General features: G+C 41.3%; 1 protein-coding gene across 2 annotated transcripts in view; it reads left to right on the forward strand.

The window, feature by feature from the left end:
- ENAH (enabled homolog (Drosophila)) overlaps positions 1 to 15236 on the forward strand; it is a 45927-nt gene extending 30691 nt beyond the window's left edge. The window contains exons 5-13 of one of the 2 annotated variants that reach the window (XM_017730157.1): positions 148 to 455; positions 702 to 838; positions 1233 to 1287; positions 1604 to 1652; positions 3782 to 3848; positions 6279 to 6341; positions 9690 to 9768; positions 11013 to 11070; positions 12224 to 15236. In XM_017730157.1, the coding sequence (XP_017585646.1) occupies positions 148 to 455; positions 702 to 838; positions 1233 to 1287; positions 1604 to 1652; positions 3782 to 3848; positions 6279 to 6341; positions 9690 to 9768; positions 11013 to 11070; positions 12224 to 12261 (854 nt within the window). In that variant the 3' untranslated portion in view covers positions 12262 to 15236. The remainder of the gene's footprint in view (positions 1 to 147; positions 456 to 701; positions 839 to 1232; positions 1288 to 1603; positions 1653 to 3781; positions 3849 to 6278; positions 6342 to 9689; positions 9769 to 11012; positions 11071 to 12223) is intronic. The other variant, XM_008630397.2, reaches the window with a different exon arrangement.
- The last annotated feature ends 5549 nt before the right edge of the window (positions 15237 to 20785 follow it).

Below are 20785 nucleotides of genomic sequence, written 5' to 3' on the forward strand. Positions count from 1 at the left end.
CCTGCTGAAATTCAGTGTTTTCTTGCCCAGTATCTTACCAGTTTTAATGTTTCATACCCTGAGCAAAAGAGCCACCATTTCAGTGAAAGGAAGACCTTTGTTTTCTAAATCCTTAACGTATTCTGTTTGCTTTCTGTTTGACACTAGGTGTTGTCCAAGGACCCCCTGCACCTCCTCCTCCACCTCCCCTGCCCCCTGGCCCAGCTCAGTCTTCAGTAGCAGCCCCACCTCCTCCTGGCCCACCACCACCTCCTCCACTCCCACCTCCGGGGCCTCCGCCGCCGCCACCGCCGCCTCCTCCCCTGCCCAGCCAAGTTCCTCCCGTTCCCCTGCCACCTCCTGCTCCCCCCCTCCCAGCCTCTGGATTTTCAGCGGGATTCGTGTCCGAGGATAATCGCCCTCTAACTGGACTAGCAGCTGCACTTGCTGGAGCCAAACTTAGGAAAGTCTCACGGGTAAATATAACTCGGCTTTCTTTTTGCAATCCCTGTCCCTGGTTCTAACCCTTGTTCAAGGTTGATAGCAGTATCAAGACATCTGGGCTAGGCTTAATTCATTATGAAAAAAGCATTACAGGATGTGCTGCCAGCCCATCCCATTCTTTATGCAGTTGTGTCTTTCTTGCATGTGAACTTTGCTGGTTTCATGAAGTCAGCTCTCGTTCTTTTGGCACATCTGCTGTCTTTTTGTGCACTCTGAAGGGTGAAGACTCCTCCAGTTCGAGTGGAGGAGGAGGAGGCTCTGCTTCATCTAAAACAGATGGTGGCCGTGGAAATGGACCCCTTCCCTTGGGAGGCAGTGGGTTGATGGAAGAAATGAGTGCCCTGCTGGCCAGGAGGTGAGGAGCTGTTCCTGCTCTGCTCCAGCTGCTTAGTCATCACACAGGTGGGATTTGGGGTGCCTGCTTGCAGCTGGCTGAGGCTCAAATAGACAGCGGCTCATGGTTGCTTTGGGAACCTGATCATGTTTCATGAATAGCCATTTTTATTTGAGTGTAATCCAGTACTTCTGTGTAAGCCTTTGTGCAGCAGTACGGGAGGGCATGCAGACTTCAAATTGCTCAGTTGCTTTGGCAGGAGAGCTTTGCCTTTGAAGGTATTTTGGAAGTCCTACTTAAAACACTAATTTTCAATGATCTGTCTATGAGGCTGTATAAGCCTTTAATTGCAGTAAACAGCATTCTTCCATCTTAAAGCCATGATGAGCTTGGTAACTTTTGTCTCTGCTTACAGGAGAAGAATTGCTGAAAAGGGATCAACAGAAGCAGAGCAGAAAGAAGATAAAGCTGTGAGTTGAGAAATTTTATCTAATTCACATTACTCAGTACAAGGATTATTAGAGAGATTCCAGTGGTGTACAAGGGATGATTTATAATTTACTGTATACAGTACTTTATGTGTGTAAACTATATACACACATATAATCACTATTTTGTTAAGTGCTTGCACATTTTCTACATACAGTTGAGCAGAACCATTTTAAATATATATAAAAAGTGAAATAAATATTTAAACTGTTTTCTTGTGAATCTAACAGATTATAAAGATTTTTTTTTCTACCTCCCTTTTTTCTCTCTATTCCTTCTCTTCTCTCTTTTAATCAGGAAGAATCAGAGTCTTCATCTTCTAAGGTTTCTTCGACAAGCACACCTGGTAAGTAGCTCAGGTTTGTGAACTCTGGGATACAGTAATGCTGGAATCTAGTGACAAGTCTCAATCAGCTCTGCTGAATTTGGGAGCCTGCCTCTTCTCCCATGATTACAGCCTGGGATTTTGCTGTAGAATGAGTCCTGGTTCATAAGATGGTGGATAAAAAGAACATAACTGAATGCAGAATCTAAGTGCAGAGTGTTGAAATTCTTTGCCCATGATCCCTCTGCTGAAGAGGCAGAGTTTGGAACTGTGTAGCCAACATCTCTGCTGCAGTCAGGCAGTAAGGAAAACTTACACATTCTGCAGTTGGCCAAGAGGTATTGTCAGCATGCAGATGTATTCATACTGTAAATTATTGTCTATCAAGAGACACTCAAGACTTTCTTTTCCTGTCCTTTAGTAGTACCTTGTTGTACCCTCAGTTTCCCTGGTACCCTCAGTTTTCTCAGTACATACCTGTAAAAGGGGGAAGGATGTGCTGTATAACCTGCAGTTTGTCATCCCAAAAGGCAGTGGAAGCAGAAGGGAAGTAACTGGATAATGAATATACCAGAATTCAGTCTGTTCCAGCTTCCTCTCTTGATTGCTTGCCCATGTGTACACTTCTCCTGTAGATGATTCAACCACTTGATGATGTGCAGGCCTTAAGGTTGAAAACCACTGCTGTAGTGTGAGCAAAACGCAGGTGACACCTGGCTGGGGAATAAAACAGAGTGCTAGGAGTTGTGTGTCCAGATGGAAATAGCTGGCAAACTTAGTATTGAGGTACAAGCACTTGTCTAGAGAAGTTAGACTGCAAGGCAAGAAATGACATCACACAGATCAAGTTTTTCACACCCCCACCCCCCTTTTTCTTTTCTCTTCGGAATCTGCTTCGTTCTGTTCTACACATTCTGTTAAACAGAAAGGATATTAGCCTTAGGGAAAGGACTGCTTTTGGAACACTTCTAATAATATAGGCCCAAAAGAGGGAAATTAAAACCAGTGGAAGTTGTTCCTTTAATTGGTGATGATAAATGAGTTTGATTAGCTCATCAAACCTGTTTAAAATGTCAAATGCATTCAGAATTTGACCATTTCCTTCCAGCTGAGAAATTTTGCTTCATTCCTTGATGTGAGATGCTCTGGTAATGCTGAGCCTCATCACTGGAACAGGTCTTTAAAGTGTTTTAAGAGGAATGCTTGGCATCCTTGAGCAAGCTGCAGCCATAGCAAAGTTTCTCAATTTTGTAGATACAGCTAAAATCCTGTTAAAATAACTCCTGTAGCAGGACATGTCCTGAAGACTGGTGTATAAAATTAAATTTAAGGCTTATTACTAGCATAAGCAGCTTGTACTTGGCTGGGTCACAGACTATGCTGGCAGACTTCTGTAATTTAGATATTCTCGGTATCCAGCTGCATGCCAGGGAATTTTCTGGTCAATATGAGACTCCAAAGGGGCCTTTCTGCCTCTCTGCTTGCCCAGCTTAGCAGAGCTGAGCAATATGAAAGAAAGGAACAGACCAAACAAACTCCAAATCTGAAATGAAAACTGATAAGATCAGTGGCACATTGAAGTCCTGAGTAAGTAATGATGGCAAATAATAACAATCCACGCTACAGAAAGACTGTTCTAACTTGTGCAGATTGTAAGGAATGAAAACAAATGCCTTGTTGCTGAAAGATATTCTCGTTGTGTCAGGTTATATCATACCTGCTGTCACTCCACTGGAATTGGCACTGAATTAATTTTATATCATTAACAGTTTAGGAAAACTCCTTTAGCTTCAAAACCCCTTCCTCAGGTGTTTGAAGCTGACTGGCTGCAGTTCCAGAATTCCGTGTTTCACAACTGAAGCAATCCGATACATAAAGTATGGGCAGACCTCCTCCCAGCTGGATTAAGGATCAAATGGCATTTACAGTGTCTGGGAGACCAGTGAGACTTTAAGATGCTCTCACAACTTGATGCATTCACAGATGAGTGCAACAGGAGGTAGCTTAACATGAAAGAACTAAAGCAATGCAGTAAAACCAGCAAAACACCAAGCAGCTGACTTGAGTTGCCAGGTGCTTGAAGTTTCCTCACATAAATGACACAACGAAGAGAAAAAGACAGTTTTTAATCTCCTCACTCTGTTTTCCAGAACTAACAAGAAAGCCTTGGGAAAGGACAAATACAGTGAATGGAAGCAAATCCCCTGTTATCTCCAGGTACTCCCCTTTTGTACCAGCTGTCTTTTCCTTGCATTTGCTGTTGTTGCACATGCTGCTGAAGATACTGGACTAAAACAGTAAAGAACACCTTCATACTGTTAAAATCAAAATGTATGCATTTAAAATTGCTGCTGTGAAACTGCTTTTGGCAGGTTTAGGTAGGAATGAAGAGTTACTGTTGGAGGATGCTAATAAGTGAAATTTTTGACAGTAAAATCAAAAGCAATACCCAAAAAAAGTTTCTTTAGCAATTGCTGGTGTATAACCTGAATTAATAGGGTGTATATTTGCCTACAGCGAAGTTTAATTCTTTATTTGAAGTCTGAAATTTCCTGCAAGGGGAAACCAAACTCAGTGCTGCAGTTCATATATTCAGTAGTAAATCTAGTGAATAGATGTTCTCTTTTCTATTTCTTTGCTAGTCATAGAATGGCTATCTGGATATTTAAGCCATCTTGGTAAGATTTGATTCTGTGACAATTTTCAGTAGCTGTCTTGTACCAATCTAAGAAAGTCCATTCTAAAGGAGCATAGAACTATTGTACATCCTTCAGTGCATCAGCCTGTCTTTGGTAATTTGTCAGCTGAACTTTGGTAGGCAGGGAGTGTTTTGGTAGGCAGTTCAGTAAGTGAAATGGCTGCTTCAGCAATTTTTTGGAGGTATATTTAATTGTTGTTTACTTTAAGCAGAAGGCTTGTGGTTCATTTAGAATTCCTGTATATTGTGTATACAGAGGTTAAAGGGCTCTGACCCCTGATAATCTGAGAAAATTACCTGAATTTCTTGAGAGAAAACAAAAGAATGTGTTCAACTTGGGAATGCTGTGTTTGAAATTACTTGAATTCTTCTCAAAATTTGGCTGTTGGAAAAAGCTATACAAGATTGGGTGATCAGGGTATTAAAAACAATTGTTCTCTAAGTGGCCTCACTTGTAGTTGAGGTTGCCATTGAGGTCTTCAGTTCTAAAATGCAACACTAAACACTCTCAGTATCTTTGTCTGTCTTTCAGAGTAAATCCAGGAGTTTCAGGTGTCTGCAGCCTTGGTTCTGGTTGCTTTGTTTTTTGTCAAAAAGCAAGATGCCATTGGTGGTGATGTTCTCCCTGCTCCACTGTCAGTGTAACAGAATACTGCATTGCCTTTGGCCTTGACTCTGCCCTGCCCTCTTCCCCCTCCTCCCCAGTAGGTGTGACCTGCTTTAGCCAAGGTCTTGTGCTTGATCCGCTTCAAAATGTGGCGTTGAGGGGAAACTTGTCACAGAAATAATTGGTGTAAGGAATCCTAAAGAGCATTGTAGAGTTTGTATTGTGTAAGACAGCTGCTGACCTGGCCCTTTGGCTACAGATACTTTCCTCAAATTGCTTATCCAGAGGCTAAAGGGATTAATAAGTAGGGCAAGTGTCTATTATCAGACTCTTTTGGGGAGTCTGGAATGTTCTGAAGTCTTGATTCTACCTTTCCCCACAGCCGTAGGTTCTTGTAAACTCTTTCATGCATCCAGTTTTACTGATCTTTTTCCAGCTGGTGAAATTCAGGGGTTGCTGAGGTCTGTTTAAAAATGTTTTCTGACGTAGGGGAGTACAGAGGATTTTTGAGGTTTCTCTTAGAAGTATTGAGACTCTCTCTCCATCAAGCTTTTGTCTTCATTCCTCCAGTGGAAAACGCTGATAGAATTTAACTTGATGTGAGCTTCCCTGGGTATATACTCTAAAAGTACTTCCAAAAGAAGAATTCTGTGTTTATTTAATGTCAATATTCTTTTCCAGTGCTGTCATAACCTGCTGGAAGGTGCCGTAGCACGTACTTTAGGCCTGCTGGTACAGTTTTTTAGTCAGTGTTGATGGGTTGCTCTACCAGGATGAGGAAAATTTCATAGCAAGAGAAGGTGTTAGAAGAAGTAGCTCTTGAATATCCTTGCATTTTTCTTCATTCTATACATTTGCCAAGTCTCTCTCAGCAAGCAGCTTGTTAAAGTAGCTTTCTTTGAGTGAGTTAGTCAAGGGGAGCTGCTGTTTGAAACACTAATACTGTGTTTGCCAGAGGGGGATCTCTCACCTGGTGGAGAACCTGCTCCCGACCTCTGCAGGGAGGATATGAGTCACTTACAGGGATTAAGCAAAGCAGATTTAAGAAACTGGCAAGTCAGCAAAATGTTCTCTTCATAGCTTCCCCAGAGGTAGACAATGCAGTTGTTATTCAGAATGAATGTTCTAAGTATTTTAAAATAAGTTAGTGTCCTGTCTAACATCAGGCCTTTTCTTTTTGTAGCAAACTGAAAAGACTTAAGCTGTGGGCTTTTTAGTATTTCCTGAAACATGCAAGTAGAACTCTTGAATCTAGTGAAACCCCTTGGTGTTTAAGGTGCTAAAACTGAACAAAATTAAGACCTGTTATAGCTTTTTAAGGTAGTGTTTCTCCCCCTAATAGACGGGAATCTCCATGGAAAAATCTGCTTGCTTCTGAAAACAGGTTCTATGATTCATTAAACAGGTATCATCCTGTTGGGATTTGAGACTTCCTAATAACCCCTTTGACCAGATCAGGGTTGGACTTTTTCTACATGGGTTGGTAATCACCACGTGCACCAGGTTCCACTTCACATTTTGTTTGTCCAGTTGAGCCCATTTTTGGACTGGTTAAAAGCAGATGGTGTCAAAGGCAAATTGAGATGGCTTAAGAACCAGGTATGAATTCATATTAAGTACTGGTTTTCTGGCAGTCTCCACCTGCAGAGGTACAAATTCCTGTTGAGTATGCCAGCATTTAGTGAACCATTTGCAGTGTTTTGAGAAGCAGGTTTTCAAAACTGTAAGTTTATATACAGAGGAACAGGAATTAATTTTCCAGGTGAGTTTTCACACCTGCTTTTTGATTAAAGATTTTTTTAAACGTAAATTAATGCTTCTGTTCGGAACACATTCACAAGTTAGTTAACATTATGTGTATTTTTTTACTGGAGATTTAAGTTTCACTCTCTAGTAGTCATAAAGTACTGACATTGAAACCCTTCAGGTGATGAGAGCTTTCCAGAGGTAAATGTGTTACAGAGCCCCTCAGAATTACTGAGTCAAATTCCAGCTTTGTTTTTCATTAAGGCACTCATTGTGGTGATTACTTAAGCTTTTTGTATGAAAAGTTCCCCTTTTAGCTACTTGTCTTGGGTGGTGTATTCTGCATGTTGGCATGAATAAAATCTTTACTTTGCATGCTTGATTTAAGGTGTGTTAGGGACTGTCAGGATTGCCTCACTGTCCTGTTAGGCAATGCTATGAAAAACCACACGGGAGAGCTCTTTAGCCATCTTGGGATCAAATGGCTGGGAAGTTTTATTCACTAAATTTCAATAGTTAATGTTTTTTTTAACGGCAACTACATCCAAGCTGAAAAAGGAAAAAAATAGCATAATTTGGGGAGGAAGACAGCTAGACTTTCCTGAGATTAGAAATGGTCTATTTTGCTAATTACAGTATTTCAATATTTGAATTAAGAATGTCTCGTATTTCGGAATGCAAAAAGGGAAAACATCCTCAAGACTGAGGGGCAGAGTTTATAAAGAAGCTTTCCTGTGGAGATTTTTGACAGATAGCAGCAGTAGATAGTTATGATGGGTAAAGCTGACTTTTTATTCTAAGGGTATGAAGAAAAAGAAGCAGTCAGTTTGTGTAGAGCTTTTCTTTGAAGTAGTTTTATTAACACATTAAACTTCACAACTAATTTTTAAAAAAGAATTAAAGTATGCTATGGGTTGGGTTTTTCCATTAAGGCAGGCACTAGGTGCCTGTTACCAGTTGCCAGGAGCTGCATTTAAGAGGATTTTTTTCAGTCATGTTGGGTAAATGCTGTCATGCCATAGTGTGTGGGAACAGAGCTGTATCAGAATCTATAGATGAACAATCTGAAAAACTCAGCTGTTCTGCCTGGAGTAAGTCAGGGCTCACAATTCCTGGTGTAAACTGCAAGTAACTCTTAAATACCAGATACCTGATGAAACAGCAGTTGCCAAAGATCTCAGCTGATGAATGTTTTTGAGCAAGGCATTCTTCCATACTGAACTAAGCACTGTAACACATAAAGAGTTTTGTAAAAGATCCTAAGCTGTGGTTTGCCTTCATAGCATTAGTGCACACAGTGGGTTCTCTGGTGGTTGCAAGGTGAATTCTATTTTCCAGCTTCTTTCACTATCAAGTTATTCAATATTTCATCTTCTGTCTTACTCAGTGGATTGTGTTTAATTTTGGTGTGTTTCAAGCAATAGTAATTAGCAATTTCTCTCTGGGAACTTACATTTAGACCGTGAGGACTTAAGTCTTTACAGCTGTGACAATTGAGGTTTGTGATCCCAAGGGAAGAACAAGTTTCAAACCAACATTTTCATGTGCGCACCCTTTTCTGTTGGGAGTCACATTTTGAGTGTTCTCCTTTGGTTAGCAAGTCAGAAAATAGTCCTGTCAGGTTGTAAAAGTCATCAAGACAGTCGAGTGTGAGGTTGATTCAGCTCTCATTGAACAAAACCAGTGTAATAGGATAATTTCTTCATGGATAAACTCCTGTCTTGTAAGGGCAGACATATCAAAGCTCAAGGTAGTGATTTTGTCAGACAAACTAAGAAATACAGTCTTTTTTTTGTTCCTGCCCAGCTTCCACTGCAGTAAATAAGGCTGCACCTTTAGGTAACAAATGCAGTGCTAAATGAATTCCTCCTATGTAGGAATTTTGAAAGGACACACTGAGTTTAGGCCAGGCTTTTTTGTTCAGTGATGCCACATACAAGGGCAATGAAATAGGATCCAGCTTAGTTTATGTACACCCTGCCCTCCCTTAAAGTTAGCATACTGTGATAATTCTAAAATTGGGGAAACCTCTTGGCATGAACTGTCAGGAATTCTACCAACAGTTTCTTTTTGGCTTGAAGTTTCATAGGTAATGGAGGGAGAATGCTAGCCAAGATGTAAAATGTATGTAAGAACAGCAGAACATTCCTCCCTCTTTGGAGAACTGTTTTGGTATTCATGCTGTGAGCATCTAGGCTCTGTCTCTGCTCATAGCTGTAGTGAGTCCATGAGTCTGAATTACCCCTTCTATGAGAGAGGGGATCAGGAAGGAAATGGGAAGGCAGAAAACCCACTTATTTTGGAATTTGTGTTAAAAAGGCAAGGTGATCTGGGTCAGCAAGTTTTTGATGTCTAAAAGAGAGTATTGCATAAGCAAACATCAAACATGACATAGTCCAAAACATTAGAACTTCCTCTCAAGTATCACCTGGTAAGTCTTGCTGCTGTTACAGTATTTGCTTTCAGTAGCTTTAGAAAGCAACTGATGGAATAATTCAGGTTGCAAAGGAGTTGCTTGAGTCTGTCAGCTGTTGAAAATCCCCCAGGGTGATTGCTCAGCATTCATAGTCAGCATCAACGTGCAGTCATTAGTTAGTGGGAGTGCTTCCATGGGAGAGCCTCTATTGAATGAGTAAGCAGTTGAGAAAGGAAGGTACTTGACATTTGAAGGCATTCAGCTTTTCATGCCCATTATGAAGAAATCAGAAACCACTGACAGTGAAATCTGTCTGCTGCTTTGAAAGTTCTTGTTTTGAACTAATAACTCTTATGGTAATTAATATTTCCAGTGTGTGGAAAACATTCTTGGTTGTTGCTTTCTATTCTGTGTGGTATTTTGGGTCTGCTTGATTTTTTCCCACCCTCCCACTCCCAACATTATTTTTTTTCCATTCTGATTTATTACTATGTTTTTGGTAGACAAATGTCAGCAATTTTGATGGGGGAGTCCTATGTATCCTGTAACAATGAGCAACCAGTAACTCATGGATGTGTTTTTGTGCTGCAGACCAAAATCTACACCAACAGGACAGCCCAGTGCCAACGGAGTACAGTCAGAAGGTCTAGATTATGACAGATTGAAGCAGGTATGTGTATGATGCTTTGAAAAAGATGGCTCTGTAAGTTGGATGTAAGGACTTGCAGCTGTCCAATACCAACTTCTGACTGTTTTGCTAGCCAGTTCCAAACTTAATGATTTAGTGACACTAGTCTTTATTTTTGCCCAGGCATGTGTCAGTATTCTTAGAAGCTGGAGCTGTGGGATGGTGGCTTAGACAGCCCCATTAGTTTCTCACAAAGTCCCTTCTTTTGCATTAGGCAGCACACACAGGATGGTGTTGACGTTATAGATAGAACTGGGAAATTAGTTTGCCTGGAAAACCTTTCCTTCTCTTCTCTGTACCCGAACACGCAACAAGCCCTCGGGGCAGCTCTAGCAGAACAAGTATGACCATGCTTTAATATCAGATGTGAGCACCCGTGGTCACTAGTTTGGTGGTGGAAGAGCATCCAGAGATGTTGCCTTCTGTGTAGTTATCCAGGCCAAGAGCAGAGGAGTCCTGTGGGAATTGTGGAATTGGAGGTGAAGGATCTTCAAGTGGTGTTTGGATCAATGGGCCCATCCCCAAGGGGGGAGGGAGACTCTGGTGCAGGCTCCAGCTCAGTGGGTGGTTCTAGAGCCACTTTCACTTTGGTAGCAACTTTTAGTTGCTTCTAGAACGTGTCCCCACATAGTGGTTGGCTTTAGATTGGGTTATGGATCAGTTCTGGTTGGTTCTGGATTGGGTCCTGGATCCACAGGCAGTTCTAGAGTGGCTTCTGGCCTGGTGAGTGGTTCTGAAGGAGCTTAGAGGAAAGGATGGAAAAAGCAGCAAGCAGGGACAGCATTTCATGCTGTTGCCTTCATTCCCTCACATCCCACTTGGACTGGGACCTTGATACCTTGATTACCCTTTTTTCTTTTGGTTTTTTTTCTTGGAGTACCTCCTTGGCTTGTGGTGTTTCGTTAGCTCCTTTTGCATTCCACATCCCATTTCACCTGTAGCAAAGCTTTCTTACTCTTATCCCTTCCCCTCCTAAATTCCACAGGAATCGATTTGTGGGACTTCTAGGGATGGTTTTTTCTTCATTGTACCTGCACTTAATAATGTTCTAGGGATGCCTTAGGTTTTGAGGATTAACTTGGAAGCTGAGAGATGGGTTTCAGAAGGGTTAAGGATTAATGGGAAGGATTGTAGTGGGAGAATTCTGGATTTCTCTCCACAGATGTTTACAGGTGGCAAAACTGATTTGTTTGCTAATCTCTTATTTATGCTGTGACACATTGCAGGACATTTTAGATGAAATGAGGAAGGAGTTAACGAAATTAAAGGAAGAACTCATTGATGGTAAGTATTGTTCTTTGCACTGCTGCTGCTCAGTTTTAGAGTAGCTGCAGGTGCTTTAAAATGTAAATACAATGTGTTGGTAGCCTGAGAGTGATTCGTTGGTAAAAGTGGCTTTCTTCTCAGTCTGGTGGCAAACCACTGGTGCCAGAGCTGTTCCAACTGATGTGCTTCAGTGATTTCTCTCCTGGGGGCTTTGTTTCAGTAGAACATTGACACCAAGTAGGGACCTTTAAGAGTGGTTGAAGTGATGCCACATTTGAGTGATTTGAAGTTATCCTTAGTGTCATGTGGTGGTAGGTGGGTTATTTTGAAATAATCCAGAGCTGTTGAGGTATGTATTTCAAAACTAGTAATACTCAGAGTAGAACTGGGCTTCCAGCCTTCAGTCACCTCTTTGATCTGTAACACAAGAGTCAAAGAAAAGAATTCTCATGGTTTTCATTTTTATTTTAACAGAAGTTATTTTCCTGTGTACTCTTCTGTAGTTAAGGGAAGTCATTGAGAAAGCATAATCTTAAAGGACCACCTGTGAGGAATTAAACAGAGCTCTCTGTATGATTTACTACCTTGGTGGGCCTTTTTGTTTTTAATTGGCTTAATGGAATGTACCAAAATAAAGTATAGGGAGGGAAAGAAGTCATATTAATCTAATACCACTGCTGATAAAATACTGAATGTCATCAAGTGATGTAGAAATATCTGGCTGGTTTGGGACTACAGAGAATGTAGTCCTTTTCCCTGTATTTTTTTGTGCTGTGTTCTACCACAGCCTTTCAGAACAGTGCAGTGCAAACAGGGCCCTGAGGCTGCTCTTAAACAAAGAAAATTAAAATAAATGAGCCCCACATATGCTGCTTGCTAATCCCAGCAGTGCTGGTTGTCACCAGGTAAGGCCACAGGCTTGCTGGAGGTGGGAACTAAAAATTAAGATTTTTAACATGAAGTTTACAGGAAGAAAAAGGGTAGTGTCTGTCTGGTGGATAATGCCACTTGTCTGAAGCCACATGGGGCTGCCTCAGCTGTTGGTTATTCACATTGTCAGAGCAGGGTGAGCTTTGGGGGGTCAGTTGTGTGTTCCAGCTTCCTGCACTGACTCTGTTTGATCTGCTAACTCTCTCCCTCTCTCTCTCTCTCTCTTTCTCTTTCTCTGCAGCTATCAGGCAGGAACTCAGCAAGTCCAATACTGCATAGAAAGACTCGTACTAAGCCGATGTGACTCTTTAACTTGATATAAAACTGACTACGTTTTGTGAGCTGTTAGAAGAAAACGGAGACAGACAGACAGACACTTGGAAGGAGGGAGAAACAACCTATTCTGAAAAGCTTCAGACATCACTCTGGTGATAATGCTATTCCCCTCCTAGTTTGCAGCTTTTTTCTGACCTTTACAGCAGGGTGGAAAAGACTCTTGAAGTTACTGTAATGATTATGCAGAAATTCCTACATCTATCAGACAAGATCACAGTGCTTTGAAGTCTACTCATGTCAAGATAAAATTGCACATGTTTCAGAATTTGTTGTTAAGACAAAAAAAAAAAAAACAGGGAAAAGCTTGGGAAGGCTTTTCAGAGAGGTTTTCTTTATTAATGAAGGAGTTAGCAAGTTATACTGTTGTACTTCAAATGTATCTCAGGTTTGTCTTCCTATCATATCTGGTATTTCCACGAGTAATTTAAGAGATCAGATGTGTAGAGGTCTGGTTCACAAAGCAAGGAGCAATTAGAGACGCGTGCTTTTAAAGGGCAATATTTGTAAGTAAGGATGACTTAGACGGTGATGACATATCAAGATTTTGGAATTTTATGATAGGAAGCCTCTCTAGTTAGCCTTCATGCAATTTTCTAGGAAAACAAAAAAAAAAAAAAAGCAAATACAGTCCAGAGTTTAAAGATGTAGATGCCTTCCTACATTGTTACGATGCTTTACCAAATCTAAGACTTCTACATAATGCGAGTCAGCAGTCAAATGTAAATCATTAGTATGTTGTAGATTTACAGTAGATTTTGGGGCTTTTTTTAGATTTATGCATGTGGACATTTTGTAATGTAACACAACACAGCCAGCTTTTTAATTAAAAGAAAACTTGCATGTCACAGAGTAGCCTTTTCATTTGTAAGGCTTAATTTATGCCCAGAAAGATGTGGGAAGAGGGAGGGGGAAGGTGACACATTTTTATTACTTTCTACACTTTTTCTTCATCTTACATGCATGTGTAATAATGAGGAAAACATGACTTTTATCAGTAACCATGTTAATGGAACCAGGTACTTGATCCTTTTGTATCTTTTTTCAGTTTTCTATTTGAAATTCAGTAATACTTCCAGTAATGGTTCTGAAACTCCCAGGTGAACCGAACTCGTTTCTCGGCGAGAGAGAAAACGTTGTGGGCATCTGAGTTGCTGAGGATGCCCCTGTGTAAGTGCGTTGTCCTTCACCTTTTCACCATGACCCTCTGCTTCACTCTTTTCCAAGACTCCTTTTTTTGGTTGGTTAATGAAACAGAACAGCAGTAGTTACCTGAGAACGATCAGGTAAATGTCAGTAAATGTCCCCTTCTCCTCCTAGTTTATCTGCCACCCTCCTTTCCAAAAAAACCACAAAACCAACAAAAATCCCCCACAGCTCCACGTGACACAAACCCTGAAAAACAGCAATGATATGCCATTGGTTTTGCTCAGCAATTTGAGAATCATTTTTCAGGGAGGTGATACCTCTCTCTTTCCCAGGGTTTTCAATCTTATTTTTTTAATTTTGTTCCTTAATGTGGTAAAGTTCAGTGGCATAGAAATTCTGCAAATTGGCTCTGTAGTGCTTTGGACAAAGAATATGGATCAAAATTTTCCCTTTTCCTTTGCACTGTCCATTTTTCCAAGCAGTGTTTGCTTTGGGATCTGTGCTGATCCAGAAGAAAAGTTTACTTAGAACTTGAGAGATTTGCTTACAAGTACCCAACAGCTCCGTTCGTCGGACAGATGCTTTCAGTAACAGACTGTCTTGAGTGCTGAACACCAGAGCAGAACAGCACTTAGCAGCTTCAGAAAGGCTTCAATAAGAAATTTTTCTCCCATTCAAACATTTCCTGATTTTATAGGTTCAGATTCTTAGGGAAGATGACAGTGGAAATATTGCCTAACTCCATTTATTTTTTTTTTTTTAATTAAAGAGGAGAAACAACATCACTTTTCTGCATGCATTTATTGAAGGCATTAAAAAGAAAAAAATCCATAGTAAGTTTGTCAAGTACTGTTTTTCTCAAAACAAGAGGAGGCATTTTCATCTTTGTTGATGTAGCTTTTTGTTTTACACAGACTTTTTGAGCAGTAAGGATGTTTACCCTTGTCAGAAATCACGTTTGATTCGTTTCTAGGAGGGTTCAGGAGTTACACAGTGGAATAGCATGGATGGCTAAAAGTGGTCCAAACTTAAAGGCTGAACTTCTAGATTGTGCAAGGAACTGGCTTATGCACTAAACGTTTTGTGCCTTGGTCTACAATTAACATGATTTCTGTTTAAAAGAAAAAGGAACAGATGTTGTCTTTTTGTGCTGCTTCTACATACATACTTTCTGTAATCCCAACCTGCAGAACTGGTTCTTTCCAGAAAATCGGATTGAATTAAAGATTACTGTAGACATTTCCTGACCTACTGACAGTTGCACCGTTTCCAGAGATTTCAGTATTGAAAATGAACTGCAGAAGCTACGATTATTTTGCTTACTGGTGACTAAGTTCTTTAAAAACCATATTGTGGTGGTTCTGTGCTTTTGTACAATGGATGTCTTAAGCTGAGGGCAGTTTAAGGGATCCTTCCTAATGCCAGGAGGGCGTTGCTTTCCTCAACACTGTGATCTGACCTGTGATAAACCTGCACTATAGACAAGTGGCTACCAAGTCAACTGCAAACCAACTGAATGTAAAACCCTTAGTGCTGGTGCTGAAATCTCTTCAGACAGTCATAATGATTTCCAGTTCGTTGTTTTAAAGTTATCAAGTGTCAATCAAAGACTGAAGCTGTTCACTAATGAATGTTGACTTTTCATGCATTTAGGTTTACCTTCTTTTTAGTTTCTCAGTTCATTCTCTGCTATTTTTATCATATTGTGTCATTTTAAATTTCTTACATGCTAACGTTTTGTTTGAGCGAATGAAATAAAATTGCAATATATACACGTTGCCACCATTTATTTCTGGAACCTCACAGAAGACTCTCTGAGATTCACTAATCAAATTCCCCAAATTTTTCGTGACTGTGATCATTCCGTACTCCTTGATTCCACCTTTCCTTTCTGTTCCTCCATCAGAAGATCCAGTAGAGAACAGTGAAGACTTACCTTATAAAGAATGTAACTGCAGGGACTGTGTGCATTCATGAATGGTAACTACATAAAATTAATTTCAAATGTATGATGTGGTTTACATTCTCACGTGGTATATACACATTTTGGTCTCTGTATCCACAGAGAACATGGGAGGGAGAAGGAAGGACTTGGGGGGGAAATAATTGTGGTCAGTCTGACTTCTTCTCTTGCTACTTTTATGTTCATGACTTATTTTCAATACTGGTAATAAAGCAAACCTACCATGGCAGGTCAGTAGAGGTTTCTGTACAGTAAGGACAGTTCTGCTCAATTTATCTTACAGCAAAATACTGAGCAGAGCTGTTCAAATGTCCTTGACTTGGCATCCTGAAGCTGTACTTTGTTGCTGCTGCTGTTTGGCAAACCTTGGTCCCAGTGCCAAGTTTGGCACCAACCTTAATGAGTTATAAAGGTTTGGGGTTTTTAAAAAGAATTATCACTAGATTCTAAAATGGTCTGCTGTTCTTGGGGCAGGGTTTAGGCACCAAGTGTAATAAATATTTCTGATTTAAATGTCTGAACAGTGTTACCAACTATGTCCATTGGTGTCAAGAGATGGACAATGTCTACTTTTTTAAAGTTGTATATTAAAAGGCAGATGGGAGATGGTCTGTGGCTGGTCAAACTGGGGGTTGTCATGGGCTCTTCTGAAAATTGTTTAATTGGGCTGAGTTCCAGTGATGAATATTACGTGCCAGTGTCTTCTACATCTAGTCATACTAAGCTTGCAAAATCAAGAAGACTCCCTCAGTTTTCAGTAGGTGAACAAGATGGGAAGCAAGAAAAAATTTTCCCAAGCTGGCTTTTTACCAAAGACTTGACAATTCCTTTTGAAGCTGTAAATTTCCTTGATTCTGTAGGCTGTTGCTGGGCAGGAGGTGGTGGAGAGCAGGTGCAAAGGGAAAAGTCAGTGATTTTGGAGGAACTGGGGCCAGTTCAGAGTTCTTGAAGAACAGTCTAAAGATCACTTAATTTGTCTTAGGGTGTGATTTTGGGAAATGAGGATTCCTTTGCATGCTACCTGGGAGTCTTAAAGGAGAGAGAAGTAAAGTAGTATGTTAAATCAATACTGTCACAACCTGTATGTACACATTCAGAAGAGTGTGTTTTAAAGTCAGCCTGTATGAGGGCCTAACAGGAATTAATATTTATTTTAAAACCTTGGAAATGGTCACCTGTTGAAATTGATACGTCAGGAGATATATTCAAGTCAGTCTAGGTTTATAATCTTAGTAAAAAACACGTGCAATAGAAATTGGTGTAATTGTCCAAGATGTGGCAGAAATGGTGTAGTTCTGGATGTTGGGAAAGCTCAGGCAAACCTTACAGTCAGAGCAGTGTCTGCAGGGTACCTGGCAATCAGCATCTTCCCTTGCACAGGGCCTTCCTCGGGTAGTTGTTTATCACAGTGACGCTGGAAGGGGCTTTGGAAATCCCCTCCATTTTGTAACTTGGGTAGTTGTTTATCACAGTGACGCTGGAAGTCAAGGGGCTTTGGAAATCCCCTCCATTTTGTAACTGGATCCCAGCTGAACTCTGTCATTGTAGAAATGTATTTTCTGACATTTATGTTTTAGAGCTGGGTGTCCTGGATCTCGGTGAATATTTATCTCATGTCCTGCTGACAAACTGTGCAGTGGAGAAGATGTGGAGCAGCTACTGCAGTTGGGCTGTGCTGCTGCTCTGGCTGTGGCAGCTGCAAGCTGACATTTTCTCTGAGATGCATAATTTTGCCATCATTGTCATTCAGTGATGGGTGCCACCTTCTCCTCCTTTCTCAGCCTGTTTTAGAGCTGTTACCTGTGTGACATTTTCACTTCTTTTTGTGACTTCAGGTCTCTCCCTCAGCTGCTTAAGCACAGTAGAGTTGGAAGGGGTCTCCCATCATCATCTGATGTTTACCATCTTTAATGTAACTTTTTACCACCAACCAGCTTAAGTCCCTGGCTACTCCCTGAACAACTTCAACTCAGCAATAAAGTTGTCTGTGCTAATATGCTGTAAGTGTGCCAAACTGGTTTTCCTTGCAGAGTCTCTGGGATTTGTCCTGCTGACACAGGCAGAGGACAATAAAAATAGTGAGGAAGTTGGTACAGGAAGAGAAGGTGTAAGGGATTGTGGAAGTTTTCAGGCTACCTGCCGGGGAAGATGTTGCTGGAATGGACGGGGCTGCAGCTTTTAAACCCACTCTGGATGCTGATGGAATCCACAAATTGAGATAGGCAGGAGAGGTGGCTTTCTGGGCAGTCTGAAGGCTGCTTGCTCATCATGGTAGGGCTAGGAAGTTAAAAAAAAAAAAAATTACCTCAGTGTTGAAGGTAAATTTTTGACATTTTTTCCCCCAGTACTGTATTGTGAAACCTGTTAGACCCTACATAGCTTGGAAAGCCCTGTGATGCTGCAGAACCAGCCCCGGAGCCCTCCTGAGGAAAAGGGGGATGCAGACACACTCATAAATGCCTCCTGGCTGTGGATCTAGGGGGGTCTGTCACTGCCAGGAAGCCTTGCGGTTGGAGAAGTTGAGGAACAGAATTTTACACAGCTCTTAGGCCGAGATCTTTCTCTCTGCCAGTGCCTGGCAAATTTTGCCTCAAATGTGAGCATCAAAAACGTGCTCAGTAATCTTTGCTCCACTGATGAGGAAAGCTCTCTCTGGCTCTCAGTCCCACAGGTTGACACTGGAGTGTAGGATGCAGAGAGGGGTCCAAGGAGTCCAGTGCTGGTGGAGTTGGTTCATCAAGGAGTTTATGGGGTAAGTGAAAAATCATTTCCTGTGTTCAGAGTGAGCCATGAGAGAAATGCAGCCAGAGCATTTGGATTCTCAGAGGTGAGAACCTTTTTATATCCTACTCTTACTCTACATGTTATTAGTTGTATGGGAGTGAATGTCTCAGTCACGGAGCCAGTTTATGTGTTCCACCTCCCAAAAGTGACTTGAAGTAGGAGTTGGTCACTCAGAAAACTCAGATTAGCTGTTATGTGACTTAATGGAGTGAGGAGGAGGTGACCACCACACCCAGGAGCAGTGGGAGGCTGAGGAGTTCAGCCCTGTTGGGCACTGGAAGTTCAGGGACATGGGAAGTCCAGTGCCTAATAAATGCTGTGTCCCCAGAGGGAGAGTGCAGTCAGCCATGGATGCACAGGTTCAGGCTTTGTCTGAGGATCAGGAGGCCTTAGCCCAGCAGGGAAAGGAAATCCAATGCTTGTCACTTTTTATCTGTTTTTTCACCCCGAAATCTGTTATTAAAGAGATGAGTAAGTGACTTAGTATCTCCCTAACCTGGCAGGTCAGTGTGTGCTCGAGACATTTTTGGAGGCAGCATTGCTGAGTGAGCCCTTAAAATTTGCTTTGGTTGCTCTGTTTCATGGGGGGGGAAAAAAATCCTTCAGCGATTTAAACACTCTTCTCAGGTACTCTGGAGTCAGGCAAGCTTTTGTGAAGCTGTGGTGACAAACTTTCACCAAATCTTCACCAGGTCACATGCCCACACAGATCTCAAAATACAAGGAAGGGAAACACACTGCATGCCAGCTTTCAAGTAAAAGTCCTCTTGGAGGACTTTTACAAAATAACTTGCAAGCTGAAAATGTCACAATTATGCAATTTATTGGTTAACTTGGGGATGGAAAGGGGGTGGTGCACCTTCAGGGAGAGTAGGTAGAAAAGTCACGAGTCCACAGCACTGGTAGGCAAATGAGAAAACTTCAGAAGAGAGGGACTCTGGCAGCCAAAAATGCAAATTCCTTCCTTGAAAACGAAGGCATAGAGGTGCAAAAGGCTTCAAAGATGGTGGCACATTTAGCACGGTCAAAACAATTAATGTTGATTGGAGCATCTGGGTTTTGTGTGTTCGCAAGCATCCTGTGTGAGGAAAGCCAGAGGTGAAGAAGAGAAGGGCAATGAGCACTTCAGAATTACTGCAATTTCTTGCTGCATTACTTTTCACTTGTATGCTTTTATTTTTTCATTAGAGGTGAACTCCATAACCATAATCATGCCTTTTACATATTTGACTAGCATAAAGGGAGAGGAGTTCAGGTCTGAAGGCAGAGCCTGGCAGGGGCACAGCTTGGGGTCTGAGCACTGTGCAGGATCCAGCACAGCCTGGCCCTGAAGCCCTGAGCACAATCAGGAAATTTGGGCTTTTTCATTGTGTAATAATTACGTTTTATGTATCTGCTGAAGGACAGCTTCATTGCCATGAAGTCATTGCTTTTCCTCAGTGTCAGCCTGCAACCTTCAGAGCAAATAAGTCAATAAAAAGAGCAAACTTACCCTCCACCCTTACTCTAAAGGCAAAAGGTTTTCTGCTTTGTTTACTGGACCCAAATCATGAAGGTTTCCCTGTATGCTCTTAGCAGTCGTGAATAAAAACCTTGCGCATCTTCAAGCCCTGAGTGTTCTCAGCTTCTCTGAAGTCAATACTAGTTTGGGTTTTTTTCAGTCTGAAATGTTTCCAGCCATCAGGTGTAATTGTCTTGTAGTTATACAATCTAGTAAATACTGCCCAGCATTTTTATGCATCTATGAAAAATATGTTAAGCAATAAAATATAACTTGAATTACAGGAAATGGCACCTTTTTTTTTTAACTGGTGATCTGCTGAATAGCTGGAATAGCTGAGGTAGAGATAGTGGATAAATAAACAGCAATTACTGACAAGTAAGGTCTCCTTTTTGAGCAAGGAGCTGGATGGCATCTCCAGCTGGTGCAGTTTGGAGCTGGCATTGCAGGTGGATGCAGCCATTGCAAGTGTTGAGGGAATTTGGAGCGCTGCTACGGTGTTTCAGTAGCACTGAATTTGCTGCAGGTAAGGGAAACCCCTTTTTGGGGAGAGGTTCCTCACCAGAATTTCAGAAATGGCTACATGTCTGCTTTAAAGGGAATGAAAATCAAAATGCTCCCACTGCAAAGTGATCTCAGAGGGGGTTTTTAATGTTATTGCCAAAGCTAATGCTCCCAGAGGAAAACTTCACTGAAGTGCTGCACAGATGCATCACAGCCAGATTGAGATTCTGTATTGCAAACTGTGACTTAGTCTTTTTGTATTTTGTGAAGTGCACATAGATTTCATATTCCAGTTAATTTCAGTTTTTCCTCTTGAAAATACCTTTCAGAGCAGCTGAAGCATCACTGAACTGTTAAAAGAGCTATTTCCTTCCAGATCTGGAGAACAATTTCCACGAGGTGATTTTAGTCTGAAAACAACTTCAGAAGAGGCAGGGAGTGACTGTTCACAGTCTTTTAAGGCTTAAGTTCATCTTTAAAGGTCAATACATTGGTATGGATTCATGTTCTTCCTCCAGGCCTCCTAAATCTTCTCCCTCAGCATCCTCTCACTTGCCTGTTGAGAAGGT

This window comes from Corvus brachyrhynchos, unplaced genomic scaffold, assembly GCF_000691975.1.
Source record: "Corvus brachyrhynchos isolate BGI_N302 unplaced genomic scaffold, ASM69197v1 scaffold101, whole genome shotgun sequence".
NCBI lineage: Eukaryota > Metazoa > Chordata > Aves > Passeriformes > Corvidae > Corvus > Corvus brachyrhynchos.